This window comes from Macaca mulatta, chromosome 18 (genome assembly GCF_049350105.2).
Source record: "Macaca mulatta isolate MMU2019108-1 chromosome 18, T2T-MMU8v2.0, whole genome shotgun sequence".
Lineage (NCBI taxonomy): Eukaryota > Metazoa > Chordata > Mammalia > Primates > Cercopithecidae > Macaca > Macaca mulatta.
This window is the reverse complement of record NC_133423.1, coordinates 23340798-23355503: the sequence shown is the minus strand read 5'-3', so window position 1 is coordinate 23355503 and position 14706 is coordinate 23340798. Positions and strand designations below refer to the sequence as shown.

The 14706-nt window shown below is 42.5% G+C and overlaps 2 protein-coding genes across 7 annotated transcripts in view; both read right to left on the bottom strand.

Annotated features, from left to right (window-relative positions):
* The window catches only part of ATP8B1 (ATPase phospholipid transporting 8B1), a 160898-nt gene that overhangs the window by 8518 nt on the left and 137674 nt on the right, over window positions 1-14706 (bottom strand). For all 6 annotated transcript variants that reach the window (XM_028838128.2, XM_028838127.2, XM_077974753.1 and 3 more), the window contains 6 exons: window positions 10595-10727; window positions 9310-9598; window positions 3331-3554; window positions 2110-2193; window positions 455-700; window positions 7-145 (listed from right to left, as the gene is read on the bottom strand). In XM_028838128.2, the coding sequence (XP_028693961.2) occupies window positions 7-145; window positions 455-700; window positions 2110-2193; window positions 3331-3554; window positions 9310-9598; window positions 10595-10727 (1115 nt within the window). The remainder of the gene's footprint in view (window positions 1-6; window positions 146-454; window positions 701-2109; window positions 2194-3330; window positions 3555-9309; window positions 9599-10594; window positions 10728-14706) is intronic.
* Window positions 1-14706, bottom strand: part of NARS1 (asparaginyl-tRNA synthetase 1) — a 191611-nt gene that overhangs the window by 49423 nt on the left and 127482 nt on the right. The window lies entirely within an intron of this gene.

Genomic DNA, 14706 nt, shown 5'->3' with positions numbered 1-14706 from the left:
ACCAACCTGTAAATTGAAACATAGATGGAAAGAGAACATGTATTCCAGCACTATGAAAGTCAAACATGATGCCAAAATAAAGTGCAATGCTTCCAAAAATTGAAAAAGCATTCACAAAAGTCCAATAAGAAGTATCCAAGCCAATCTGTTGAGAAACCAGAGAAAAACAGCATTCATTTTGGGGAGTTAGCAAGAAATAAAGGCTCTAACAATCCTGAAAACAGAATTCAGCACATTAGGCATGATGTGACTTGAATACTGGACCAGAAACTAAACCATCCTTGACTCAGGCAAGAAATAGAAAATGTGCTTGGTATAAGAGATGAAAATAGCATTTATATTTTGTAAGTGGCACAGGTGCAGTGGGAGTCAGTTGGATGTGCACGCCACCCTATATACAGAAATATAGATAGGTACCAATAGACACTGAATACGGCCAATGCAAGCCACGTACCTGGAAATTGACTGTTATTACAAGAGCAGAGGCAATGGTGACAGCAAAAGACTGGTAGTCAGAAGGTGCCTCTCCATCCTGCCCTACGGTTTGCAGATAAGCTCCAAGAGGTATGAAGAAGAGGATCATCGATGTTAGGACCCCATGCAACAAGCTTACGAAGAATCTCTTATAGTTGAATAGTAAGTCTCTTTGTCCCACTATGTATAACCCAGGGAATCGGAGGCTCAGTTTGTCACTCACATCCTTAAGGAGAAAACAAAATGATGATATTTGATTCATCAGGTCAAAGCAGTCAGAGATACATTATAATGAATATCTCACAAAAAGTTGCAGCCTGCTGTTAAATTTTAGGAAGGCACAAACTAAACAAGATAATCGATCAATCCTGCAATATTTGTGGTGTGCAGAGCTCCACCTCATTGTTTCGACCACCATTACTTAATATTTAATTTAGAGATGGGCTAGGTATAAGTTTATTACTTTGCTACTTATGAAAAGAAAACAAATTAGTAATGTCAAAAAATATTTTTTTTCCTGAGTGAATTTTTACCTCCTGAGGCTATTTTTACCTCCTGAGTGAATATATATTGTTGCAAATCCTTTGGGGAAAAATTTTCTCATGCAAGTTGATGAGTTAATTATAAATTATTATTTTTTAGTCTTTATAGTACTTCTTTTTAAGAATTGGTATTAGATAAAAATATACACTGGCTACATAAATTTTGGAAAGGATTTAAACTTACTTTAAAATGAGTAAATTATTATTGTAGAGACATATTGGACTCTTAGGTGCTTTTTTTTCTTTTCTTTTTTCCTTTTCTTTCTTCCTTTCTTCCTTTCTTCCTTCCTTTCTTCCTTTCTTCCTTTCTTCCTTTCTTCCTTCCTTTCTTCCTTTCTTCCTTTCTTCCTTCCTTTCTTCCTTTCTTCCTTTCTTCCTTTCTTTCTTTTTTTTTTTTTTGAGACAGTTTGTTGCCCAGCCTGGAGCGCAGTGGCACAAACATAACTCACTGCAGCTTCAACCTTCCAGGCTCAAGTGATCCTCCCACCTCATCTTCCCAAGTAGCTGGGACTTCACAGGTATGCACTACCATGCCTACTAATTTTTAAGTTTTTCTGTAGAGATGGGGTCTCCCTATGTTGCCAGGACTGGTCTCAAACTCCTAACCTCAAGCAATTTGCCTGCCTCAGCCTCCTAAAGTGCTGGGATTACAGGTATGATCCACCATGCCTTCAGGTATCTTCATAGTAAGGTCTTACTGTCTAAAAGGAACATAACAAATATATGTGCCAATGAATTCAACCCCAGTCACAGAAATCCTCTTTTCTCTCTTTCTGTCTTTTTTTTTTTTTTTTTTTTTTTTTTTTTGCCTTAGAGATGGGGTCTCACTTTGTTGCCCAGGCTAGACTTGAACACCTGGGCTCAAATCATACTCCTGCATCAGCCTACTGAGTAGCAGGGACTACAGAGAAATCCTCTTTCCTTACTACAAAACAAGAAGCATAGCCTTGACCCTTGATGCCTGACAACAGAATTATAATAGGGTTTGATCAGAAAGAAGTAAACCAGAAGAATGCATTGAAACATTTGCTTGGGACTTCTCTAACGCGTGCTCATCTGTCCTGAAGTGTCCCTGCTCGTGCGAGGCTCCTACCTGGTCGAGCAGTCCCATGAGGAGCACGGGCAGGCTGGAGTATAGCACGTTGTAGAGAGTGATGAACCAGTCCTCGTATGCAGTCTGTGAGGGGAGGACAGAGGCTCCACGTCACCAACAAAGACACATGCCAGCCTAGTTAGCACATACTCCTCTACTTCCTTTATTTAACATTTTGTTTGTTTGTTTTAATAGAGATGGGGTCTTGCTATGTTGCCTAGGCTGGCCTCGAACTCCCGGCCTTAAGCGATTTCCCCTTCTCAGCCTCCCAAAGTGTTGGGATTATAGGCAAAAGTCTATGCGCCTGGCCTGTTATCACTATTCTTTTTTTTTTTTTTTTTTTTCCTGACACAGGTCTCACTCTGCCGCCCAGGCTAGAGTACAGTGGCACAATCTTGGCCCACTGTAACCTCTGCTTCCCAGGTTCAAGCAATTCTTCTGCCTCAGCCTCCCAAGTAGGTGGGATTACAAACACACGCCACCATGTCTGGCTAATTTTTATATATTTTGTTGAGACGGGGTTTCACCATGTTGGCCAGGTTGGTCTCCAACTCTTGACCTCAGGTGATCCGCCCACCTCGGCCTTCCAAAGTGCTGGGATTATAAGCATGAGCCACTGCACCCAGCCCTGTTATCACTACTATTAATGGCAAGGTAACATGAAAAAATAACCAAAGATAAAGACAAAAGCATACAAGCAAATCCCCTCCTTTTTTTTTTTTTTTTTTTTTAAAAAAAGACAAAGTCTTGCCCAGGCTGGAGTGCAATGGCACAATCTTGGCTCACCCGCAACCTCTGCCTCCCGGGCTCAAGTGATTCTCCTGCCTTAGCCTCCCGAGTAGCTGGGATTACAGGTGCCTGCCATCACACCCGGCTAATTTTTGTATTTTTAGTAGAGACCGGGTTTCACCGTGTTGGCCAGACTGATCTCGAACTCCTGACCTCAGGATATCTACCTGCCACAGCCTCCCAAAGTGCTGGGATTATAGGCATGAGCCACTGTGCCCGGCCAAACCCCTTCCTTTCTAAGGCAAAATGTTTTTACAGCACCAGAAACATTTAGAGAAGTCATGATCATTCTTAATTATGCCCCAACTGTAAGGAGACACAGCCCCAAAATTACAAATATAGAAGAAACAATTTGGTTTTTCAGAACGAGAATTTTATTCATTTAAGAGCTCTACTTAGTAAATGACAACAATAACAACAACATTACATTACCTGTGCAGAGTAGCCATTGAAGAAGGAGTACCAGAAATGAACCAAAGTAAAGGCAAAGTTTTTGTAAAAGAAGTATCGTAGGAACTTGCACATCCTTATGTAAGACCACCGGCCATGCACCAGCAGTAGCCTCTGCAGATAGCGGAACTGAGCAAAGGAATAGTCACTCGACATGACAGCTTGCATTCCTTCTTGTCCACTTATTCCAACGCCAATGTGGGCAGCTATAGGGCAGAGGGAGAAAACACTGTGAATCATAAGCCGATTGTGAGGCAAAACATCAGATGATAAAAAGGTTTCATAGCAAACAAAAAACAAAGACAGACATTGATGGAACAATAATACAGAAGCTCTTGCTCACCATCCCTCGCCCCCAGCTCTTGAACTCAACTCAAAGTCAGTTACAAGTTGCTAAACAGAGCACATAGTAGGGCCTCCATAAATATTTGGGAAAGGATCTCATGTGGGTGGTGAATTCCATTTGGATTATCTGCCCAGATCACAGCCATCCCTTCCACCCACAGGGTGAGCCCCAGGCACCCATGTGTACACTGTGTCCTTGCCTCTCTGGCAGCAGCTGTATCAGTCATGGGCAGATACATAATTTGTGGTAGGTACTACAAATCGGCTCCCCCAACTTGATTCCACCATCTCTCTAATTAGAGAGATGGGAAAGGAAATAAAAACCCTACATTTCCCAGACTCCCTTGCAGCTAGGCTCTTTGTGAATTAGGTTCCACTGTTTAGATCCACTTATGACTTGGAAGCAGAAGTGAATCGGAGCCCAGCATCCCTTCCTCTTTTGGCATTTCTGCAGCAGAGCTCATATCTACTTTCCAGCTACCTGAATGTTGACAGGCTTCTTAATTAGAAGCTCTTTAGAGGAACCTCTTACCACTTACCAGAAGGGTAGAAGCTCTTCTGGTCAGTGACCCAGCCTAGAACCTGCTTCTGTAGACCATCCAGAGCTTTTGAAAGTACCTAGTCCCCTGTCTTAATCATTTCTTGCTTAAATACCAACTGAGGTCTGTTTCCCATGCTAAACCCTGACTGACAGAAAACCCAAGTTGAGCCAGTCTCTCTCTTGATATTCTGGAATTAGAAGTCAGTTATTTTGTGTCTAGAATTTTAAGGTCTAAATTCTTGAGGTAAAAAATAGTTATATTTCTTTCTCTCTCTCTCTCTTTTTTTTTTTTTTTGAGATGAAATCTTGCTCTGTCACCCAGGCTGCAGTGCAATGGTGCAGTCTCGCCTCGCTGCAACCTCTGCCTCCTGGGTTCAAACAATACTCGTGCCTCAGCCTCCCGAGTAGCTAGGATTACAGGTGTGTGCCACCACACCCAGCTAATTTTTGTAGAGACAGGGTTTCATCATGTTGTCCAGGCAGGTCTTGAACTCCTGAACTCACGTGATCCACCACCTTGGCCTCCCAAAATGCTGGGGTATTACATGCATGAACCACTGTGCCTGGCCAAAATAGATATATTTCTTCCTGAAGATTTCTAAGGGGCAGAGAAAAAAACTAGGAGGGGAGAGTTGTGGGGAGAAGGGAGAGAATGGAGGGAGAAAATGGGGAGAGAGAATGAGGGGAGAGAAGGGTGGGGAGAAGGGAGGGAGGGGAGAGAGGGAAGGAGGGGAAGAAGAAGGAAAGGGAGACAGAGGGGGAGAGAGAGAGATAGACACCGGGTTCCTGGTGCAAATCTATGTCCTTGTTCCAGTATCTTCCTGAGGCCTAGCTGCTTCTTGGACAACAGGAGGTGTCTTTGTATCTTTTTAAATAAATTTACTTTTTTCTTTTTTTTCTTTTAAGTTCCAGGATACCTGTGCAGAACGTGCAGGTTTGTTACTTGGGTATACGTGTTCCATGGTGGTTTGCTATACCTATTGACCCGTCCTCTAGGTTCCCTCCCCTCGCCTCCCACCCCCCCCAAATTTACTTTTTTCTTAAGCTAGCTTTGGTTGTTCTCCAATACTTGTAATCAAAAGAGTTTTAACTAAGAAACTATTAAACTTTCAAAATCTTATTCATGGCCCTCCAGGACCTTAAGACATTTTTTTTTTTTTCTTTACAGGGGGAAGGTTTGCAGAATGTATAAAATCCTTCCAATAGTCATAAATAACACTTTCAAATTAGAGAATGATTAGTTTTGTCTGGGTCTTAAAAGTAATGAATGTGAAGATAGACAAGATCATTTAGAAAAGATATGTTGGAGAACACAACCTATTGTTACTCAGACCCTGAACAGTGGCTGCAAAGCTGAGGCGTTTCTAACTAAAAAGAAGCTTCAAAAATCCTGCCCTAGTTATAGAACACAAGGTCTGGCAATTCAAAACACAACTGTGATGATGTTTCCAAACCTACGTTTTCAGTAACACTTTGCAGTTCTAAAAAAACAGAACAAATTGCATCTCATATAATATTTACGATCTCTTTGAAAACACACAAATATTTCCTATGACCAGCATGGTTGCCAAACTGTGCTTTCCTGCCAAACCATGGCCTTTTCTTTCCCGAACAAGCCACCGAGGAAAATGCTGAGATTCTCTTGGCTGATGCGGCTGAGGAAGAGGAACCCCTGTCCCGGGCCCTGGTCCTGCCCCAGTCCTCAACTTTCCCACTGAGGAGACGAAGGACAAATGTGAAATGAACACTGTCATAGTTCCCAGGGCAACCAAAAGCACTGAACAGATACACTACAAGGTGACATTGGTCTTTTTTGTAATATTTAAGTATAGGCACTTAGAGTTTCCTGAAATCTCAAATGGGGTGTTAGGTGATTCACTGGTAGGCACTCCTTTATCATTCCTTAACAAAAGGATTATTTCCTCACTGCAGCAATAATCCCTCTTGCCGTTTTTTGTGTGTGTGTTTTGTTTGTTTGTTTTTTGTTTTTTTTTTTTTTTGTGAGATGGAGTCTTGCTCTGTCGCCCAGGCTGGAGTGCAGTGGCGCGATCTTGGCTCAGTGCAACCTCTGCCTCCCAGGTTCCAGTGATTCTCCTGCCTCAGACTCCCAAGTAGCTGGGATTACAGGTGCCCGCCACCATGCCTGGCTAATTTTTGTATTTTTAGTGGAGACGGGGTTTCGTCATGTTGGCCAGGCTGGTCTCGAACTCCCAACCTAAAGTGATCTGCCTGCCTTGGCCTCCCAAAGTGCTGGGATTACAGGCGTGAGCCACCATGTCCCACCTTGCCTTTATCTCTCTCCTGCTTCATGTATATTCTCAGGGTCTAAGACCAAGAAAAGACAACATCCACCCAGCTGGTATGAGATATCTTCAGGTAGGATAGAGGGAGAAGGCAGTCTGTGATAGTCTTTGGATCCTTGCTAGGGGCAAAAACATGGTGGGTCATGATTCCTTCACTTCTTCCAGACTATACTGCTAAACATGAATGTTAGCAAATGCTCAGATTATTTTTTGACACTTGAATTTCACTTGACTACTTTATGACCAACAATTTCTCTCTCTGTGTGTGTGTGTGTGTGCGCTTTTGTGTGTGTGTGCTTTTTTGTTGTTGTTGGGGAAAGGGTCTTGCTGTGTCACCCAGGCTGGAGTGCAGTGGCGCAAACATGGCTCGCTGTAGTCTCAACCTCCCAGGCTCAAGTGATCCTCCTGTCTCAGCCTCCCAAGTAGCTGGGACTACCTGTGCATGCCACCATACTTGGCTAATCTTTCTGTATATTGTTCTTGATGCAGTTGGAAGAAATGACAGCTTTTACAAAGTACATAAAGGCACTAATACTACTTGTATTAGTTAGTCTAAGGAGACCCCCAAAGTTTCCTATATTATTATCCCAAAGGGATGCTCTACAACTTACATATAAAAGTACCTGGGACAAGGTGCGGAGGCTCATGCCTGTAATCCCAGCACTTTGGGAGACTGAGGCAGGCAGATTGAGCCCAGGAGTTCGAGACCAGCCTGAGCAACATGGCAAATTCCCAATTCTACAAAAAACATAAAAATTAGCTAGGCCTGGTGGCTCATGCCTGTAGTCCCAGCTACTTGGGAGGCTGAGATGGGAGGATTGCTTGAGGCCAGGAGGTAGAGGTTGCAGTGAGCCAAGGTTGTGCCACTGTACTCCAGCCTGGGTCACAGAGGGAGACCTTTTTAATTTTTTCTTTTTTTTCTAAATGCACCTGGCATATAACAGTGCTTAATAAAAATTTTAAAACAACTTGAGGAAAACAAGCCCCTCTAAGATTATCTATGTTGACTTTGTGCAATCCCTCTCATTGCTGAACTCAGAGGAACAAAATGTTTTAAGCCTAAGTCACATAATCAGTTGATAAATCTCCAAAGCAAACCCGTCCCCTTCCATTATCTAGAAGACTACTTTATAACTGAATAAAAATCATGTTTGACTTGTCCTTTTGGCACAGCTAGTTATGTTAAAGGTACGTAATGGAAAATAAACTAGAGCTGGCTGGCTATGGAGGAAAGAGATAGATCTAATTCCAAGCAAGCAATACCATTTGCATGGTAGGGCAAGCACATGCAAAAAAAAAAAAAACCCCGTGTGGATGAATTAAACTGCTAGTGACGACAGACATACGCACTGGTAAAGAAGGCAAGATGACATACATCATACAGCTGACTCCTGTTGAGGAAGATAAAGTTGGAATATTCTTAGTATACATCGAGGAGGAGGAGGAGACTAAGAAAAGAAAGAGACAGACTCATGAGCCACAAAATAGACTGAAAAGTCTAGTTATATATAATGCATTTAAGCACCACAGGAACATGCAATTACCTATGTACAGTCAGGTAATACTTCAGCTCAGTGATAATACGACAGAGCTGGAGGTGACATTGGGGATTATTTTCTTTTCCGATGAGAAAACTGAAACCTGAGCATAAGCCCGAGGTGACACCAGATTTTGGCAATAGGATGAGGATGAATATCCAGGTCATTAGTTTAAGTATTTTTATTACAAGATACTCCCTTATAGTAACAGAGGGAGGAAAAAGGAACAGGATTCAGACATAGAGATGAGGGCCGCGGGTGTGGTTCTGCAGGCTTTGATACCAGCACAACTGTATTTCTGCAAGGCAGGACTCAATCTTTTACTTGTGTGGACTTAACTTCTAGCATCCAGCAAAAGGCAGCCTTCTAGGGAGGTCAGGAGGATGGTGAGAAAACATGGAAGCTTTTCTTCAATGCTAAAACTCTAAACTCACTCCAGGTGACCCAATGATGAAGTTCCCACAGATTTACCAAAGGTAGGAAGAAAGTCCCAGAAAGAAATGCTTAGGTGAAGGAGAATGACATTGTCAAAGCAAGCACCAGAGCTCAACAATTTATGTCTTACAAAACTTATTAAATATCAGGGTTTTGTTTTGTTTTGTTTTTTTGAAATGGAGTCTCACTCTGTCGCCCAGGCTGGAGTGCAGTGGCGCAATCTCAGCTCACTGTAACCTCCGCCTCCTGGGTTCGAGTGATTCTCCTGCCTCAGCCTCCCGAGTAGCTGGGATTACAAGTGTGCACCACCACACCTGGCTAATTTTTGTATTTTTAGTAGAGATGGGGTTTCACCATCTTGTCAGGCTGGTCTCGAACTCCTGACCTTGTGATCCGCCCACCTTGGCCTCCCAAAGTGCTGGGATTATAGGCGTGAGCCACTGTGCCCAGCCAATATCAGGGCTTTTAATAAACCCAAAATATGGGATAGAGGGGAAAAAATACACCACATCTATGTAAAAGAAGAAAAATATAAGGATAAATTCCCCCCTCCATAGACCTTATCTTCCTCTTAGCATCCTTCAGGAGCCCTGTTAGCGATACTCTTTCCTCCTGATGGGCTATGGGCTTTCTGGGGGTAGGGTCACAGGCGTTGTCATGGTTAAGTTGCTTTATGAAACATCTGTTCTATGAAAACTAAAGCTGTAAAATCTACCAAAAAAAAACCACCCCCTACACATTCCAGCCATTTTTCCTCTCCAGCACGTTGGGCCCCACTGGCCGTCGGTGCATGACTCACTTTTGATCATGTTCACATCATTGGCCCCATCTCCGATGGCCAGCGTAATGGCTTTCTTGTACCTCTTCACCAGGTCCACCACCATGGCCTTCTGCTTGGGGGTGACGCGGCAGCAGATGACTGCGCTGCACTCGCAGGCCAGGTCCACAAAGTTTTTCTGCTGCTGCTCTTTCTTAGCTTCTAGCCTCCTTTTACTTTGGGTCCGCATCCGTCTTTCTTCTTCCGTTCTTGGGAACTTCAGCTTCAGAATCTTACTTCTCTTGGTCTTTTTCTCGAGAAGAATTTCATTCTGTGAAATCAGAGAGGGAAAAGGTTACATTCATTTTAGTTTTACCCCAGGAGTACCATTCCCAAGATTTAAATTATGTGAAGGATAATTTTTGGGTTATATCACTGATTGTATTTGACAAACAAATTTGATTTTATAATCAAAATATGTATATGTATGTGTATACATATATATACACACACACACACACATATATATATATGTATTTTTTTGAGACGGAGTCTCTGTTGCCAGGCTGGAATGCAGTGGCACGATCTTGGCTCACTGTAACCTCCACCTCCCAGGTTCAAGCGATTTCCCTGCCTCAGCCTCCCGAGTAGCTGGGACTACAGGTGTGCGCCACCACGCCTGGCTAATTTTTTTTTTTTTTTTTTTTTTTTGTATTTTAGTAGAGACAGGGCTTCACCATGTTGGCCAGGATGGTCTCCATCTCCTGACCTTGTGATCTGCCCACCTTGGCCTCCCAAAGTGCTGGGAGTACAGGCGTGAGCCACCGTGCTTGGCTATATATATATATATATATATATATTTTTTTTTTTTTTTTTAATGGAGATGGTGTCTTGCTGTGTAGCCTGGGTTGAAGTGCAGTGGCTATTCATTCACAAGTGTGATCATTGCATGCTGCAGCCTTGAACACCTAAGCTCAAACCACCCTCCTGTTTCAGCCTCCGGAGTAGCTAGGACTACAGGCGCATGCTACCACATCCAGCTTATAAAATATATATGCAACAAAAATTTAGAAAATCCAACAATCTATAAAGAAGAAAATGGAAAATACCCATTAATTAATAAACCAAGATAAACACTTTGACCTCTTTGGTATACATCCTTTCATATATCATATACTATTAAGTCTTAAACTTGGAAAAATCGCACTTTCATGTATAGGCTAAGAGACTTTTAGGTTGGCAGTTAACATGTGAAAACATCTAAAAGTGGCCCCAAAAGAACTTCTTTCTTCTGAGTTAAAGGCACAGATACACTAATGATACATACCAACCAAGAACCAGTGATGATTAACGCACGGTTTCCACCGGGTGGAAAAAAACGTTCCTGCACAGGAGGTGCAAACTTTGCATAGACTCCACCTCTATTCCTCTGGTTTTCCATCCTTGCATGGAGAAGAGAACTAGGGGAAAGCAAATTTAAGTGTTTAATAGGCCCTTGATTCTGAGATAATTTTGACTTAAAAAAAAGGTGACAAAAAACCAAAGTTTACCATCTTAACTATTTTTGTTTATTTTATTTTCATTATAATTTTTTTGAGAGAGGGTCTCACTCTGTCACCCAGGCTGGAGGGCAGTGGCATGATCATGGGTCACTGCAGCCTTGACCTCCCAGGCTCAAGTGATTCTCCTGCCTCAGCCTTCTGAATTGCTGGGACTATAGGCACACGCTATCATGCCTGGCTAATTTTTGTATTTTTTGTAGCAATAGGGTTTCGCCATATCCCAGGCTTTGGCCATTTTTAAGTGTACAGCTTAGTAGTATTAACTATAGTCACATTGTTATCTAACCAATCTCTAGAACTTTTTCATCTTAAAAAACTGAAACTCTATACCTATTACACAATAACACCTCATCTCACTCACCCTCCAGTCCCTGGTAACTTCCAGTTTACTTTCTGTTTGAATGAATTTGAGCACTCTAGATACCTCATATATGTGAAATCAAACAGTATTTGTCTTTTTGTGACTGGTTTATTTCACTTAGCATAATGTCTTCAAGGTTCATCTATATAACATGTCATAATTTCCTTCTTTTTTAAAGTTGAATATATTCCATTATGTGGAGGCACCACATTCTGTTTATTCATTCACACAATGATGGGCACCTGGGTTGTGTCCACCTCTTGGCTACTGTGAACAGTGTTGCTATGAACATGGGTGTGCATGTATCTCTTTGAGATCCTGCTTTCAATTATTTTGTGGATATACCCAGAAGTGGGATTGTTGAATTATATGGTAATCTTTTTTAAAATTTTTTTGAAGCATCACCATACTGTTTTGCATAGTGGCTGCACCATTTTATATATTTCATCAACAACACACAAAGGTTCCTTCAACAATGCTTATTTTCTATTGTGTTTTGTTTTTGATAGTATCCATCCTAAACGGTGTGAGGTATTATCTTGCTTTGGTTTTGATTTCTCTTCCCCTAATAGTGATGATGAGCATCCTTTCACATGTTTATCAGCCATTTGTATGTCCTTTTTGGAAAAATGTCTACTCAAAGTGCTTTACCCATTATTATTTTTTTTTAGACAGAGTCTCGCTCTGTCACCAGGCTGGAGTGCAGTGGTGTGATCTCAGCTCACTGCAACATCCGCTTCCCAGGTTCAAGCAATTCTCCTGCCTCAGCCACCCAAGTAGCTGGGACTACAGGTGTGTGCCACCACGCCTGGCTAATTTTTGTATTTTTAGTAGAGACAGGGTTTCACCATATTGGCCAGGATGGTCTCAATCTCTTGATCTCACAATCCGCCCGCCTCAGCCCCCCACAGTGCTGGGATTACAGGCATGAGCCACCGTGTCCAGCCAGCCTTTTTTTTTTTTTAACTGAGTGACATGTAATTTTACTAAGTCTTGATTCGTCCACCATGGGGGGGCACCATGTTGTTGGTAATTCACCATTTTTCAAAGACAGCTAAAGGAAGATACAGTTGAAAATGTATACACAGCAACAGAAGAAAGGCAATCTTAGGCCAGGCACTGTGGCTTACACCTGTAATCCCAGCACTTTGGGAGGCTGAGGCGGGCAGATCATCTGAGGTCAGGAGTTCCAAGCCAGGCTGGCCAACATAGTGAAACTCTGTCTCTACTAAAAATACAAAAATTAGCCAGGCATAGTGGTGGTGCCTGTAATCCCAGCTACTTGGGAGGCTGAGGCATGAGGATCACTTGAACCCAGGAGGTAGAGTTTGCAAAGAGACAAGATTGCACCACTGCACCCCAGCCTGGGTGGCAGAAATAGTCTTTTTCATTAAAAAAAAAAAAAAGGAAAGGCAATCTTGATCTGAATTAGAATACTATTGTTGTTAGGAAGAAACTTATTTTCATATAAACAAAATTATATCTGTGAGAAATTCTCAGTGCTTTATATCAACAAATTGAATGTTTATGTTAAAATGATATATGTGACAAGGCCACATATAACACTTTCATGTGATAGAAAAATGAGTCATGAAACTTTGGAGTGGAAGGGACCTTAAATATCTTGTCCAATCTCTTCATGTTACAAATAAGGAAATCAAGCCAGAGGAAGGTGATGTGATTTGCCTGCTGCGAGTTGATAGGAAGAATGGAATGAGGACTCAGTTATCTTGTAACTCCTGGCTCAGGACTCTTACTATTACACGCAAAAAGCCATTGTTCTTCTCCTTCCAAAGAAGGTTTCTCAGCCTTGGCACTCTTGATGTCCTGGGCCTAATAATCCTTTATTTTATGTGGCCATCCCTTGCACTGGAGGATGTTCAGCAGCATCCCTGGCCTCTACCCATTAGAAGCCAGGAGTACTTCTCCTCCGCAGTTGAAACAAACAAGTGTCTCTGGACAGTGTCAAAAAGGGTCCCTGGAAGGCAGAGTGACTCCCCACTGAGAATCATTGCATATAGTAATTAACCGAATTACTTGAAACCCAGAACTAAAAGTAAACTCATTAAGCATTTATTTGTCTGTTGCTACCTTTTTTTTTTTTTTTTTTTTTTTGAGATAGAGTCTCGCTCTGTCACCCAGGAGGGCTGGAGTGCAGTGGCACGATCTTGGCTCACTGCAACCTGTGCCTCCCAGGTTCAAGCGATTCTCCTGCCTCAGTCTCCCGAGTAGCTGGGATGACAGGCACCCGCCACCACGCCCGGCTAATCTTTGTATTTTTAGTAGAGAGGGGTTTCATCATATTGGTCAGGCCCTCAAACTCCTGACCTCGTGATCCACCCGCCTCAGCCTCCCAGTGTGCTGGGATTACAGGCATGAGCCACCGTGCCTAGCCTGTTGCTACTTTTTTAAAACCTAAAAACACTAAGGGGCATGGTTAATGTGCCTCTACTCAGGCACACAAACTAAATCAGTTCTAAATGGAACTGAGTTAGATCATAAGGCTACTGATTTTGTCTAATTTAACGGAACACCTAATATACTAGAACAACTAGAAAACACTTTATCACCGTCATGAGAAATAAGACGAATATTGACCATCAATTCCCTCATCACTTTATCACACCTCGCAAGTGTGTATGTTAACAGCTTAATCTGACCTCATGCTGGCCTGAGAGAGGTGTTGTAGGGAAAAAGCTGAGGAACTGTCAGGCCATCAGTAAACACAGTAACTGTGTGCAGCGTATTATAGCTTCAGAACAAGACATGGCTTTTTCATCATACATTTCCAGGTCTGCTGCGACTCTGATTTAAAGCTAACAAATGTTTCAGCATATGCTGACATTTGAATTATCAGGCCTGCCCCACCTAGACTAGATTACAGAGGACCTACATGATGTAACCCACCCACACATTTCCTTCCGGGCAAAAGCTTTTTTTTCCTTTCTTCTATTTCCCTTTCAAAAGTAAAAGTTCCTAGAAAAAGCAAAACAGGACTATAATTCATATTAATTTGCTAGGGATATGACAGGCTCACTTCCTTTTCCAGTAGGTGAACAGAGAAGACTTTTTTTTTAATGAGAGAGTTTCGCTGTTGTCACCCAGGCTGGAGTGCAGTGGCGTGATCTTGGCTCACTGCAACCTCTGCTGCCTGGGTTCAAGTGATCCTCCTGCCTCAGCCTCCCGAGTAGCTGAGATTACACTTGCCAGCCACCACACCCAGCTGATTTTTGTAGTTTTAGTAGAGGTGGGGTTTCACCATGTTGGCCAGGCTGGTCTAGAACTCCTGACCTCAGGTGATCCACCCACCTCAGCCTCCCAAAGGGCTGGGATTACAGGCATGAGCCACTGCGCCTGGCCTGAGCTAAGAAGGAATGGAGAAAAGTGGCCTCTGAAGGGCCCCAAGTTTCCCTAAAAGTAAAATCTGCTCAAATTTAGGCTGAACCTTGATTACTTGGAACTGCCTGTTGTTGTCTTGCTTCATTTAAACTTGAGGAAACTGCCCCAAGTGACATA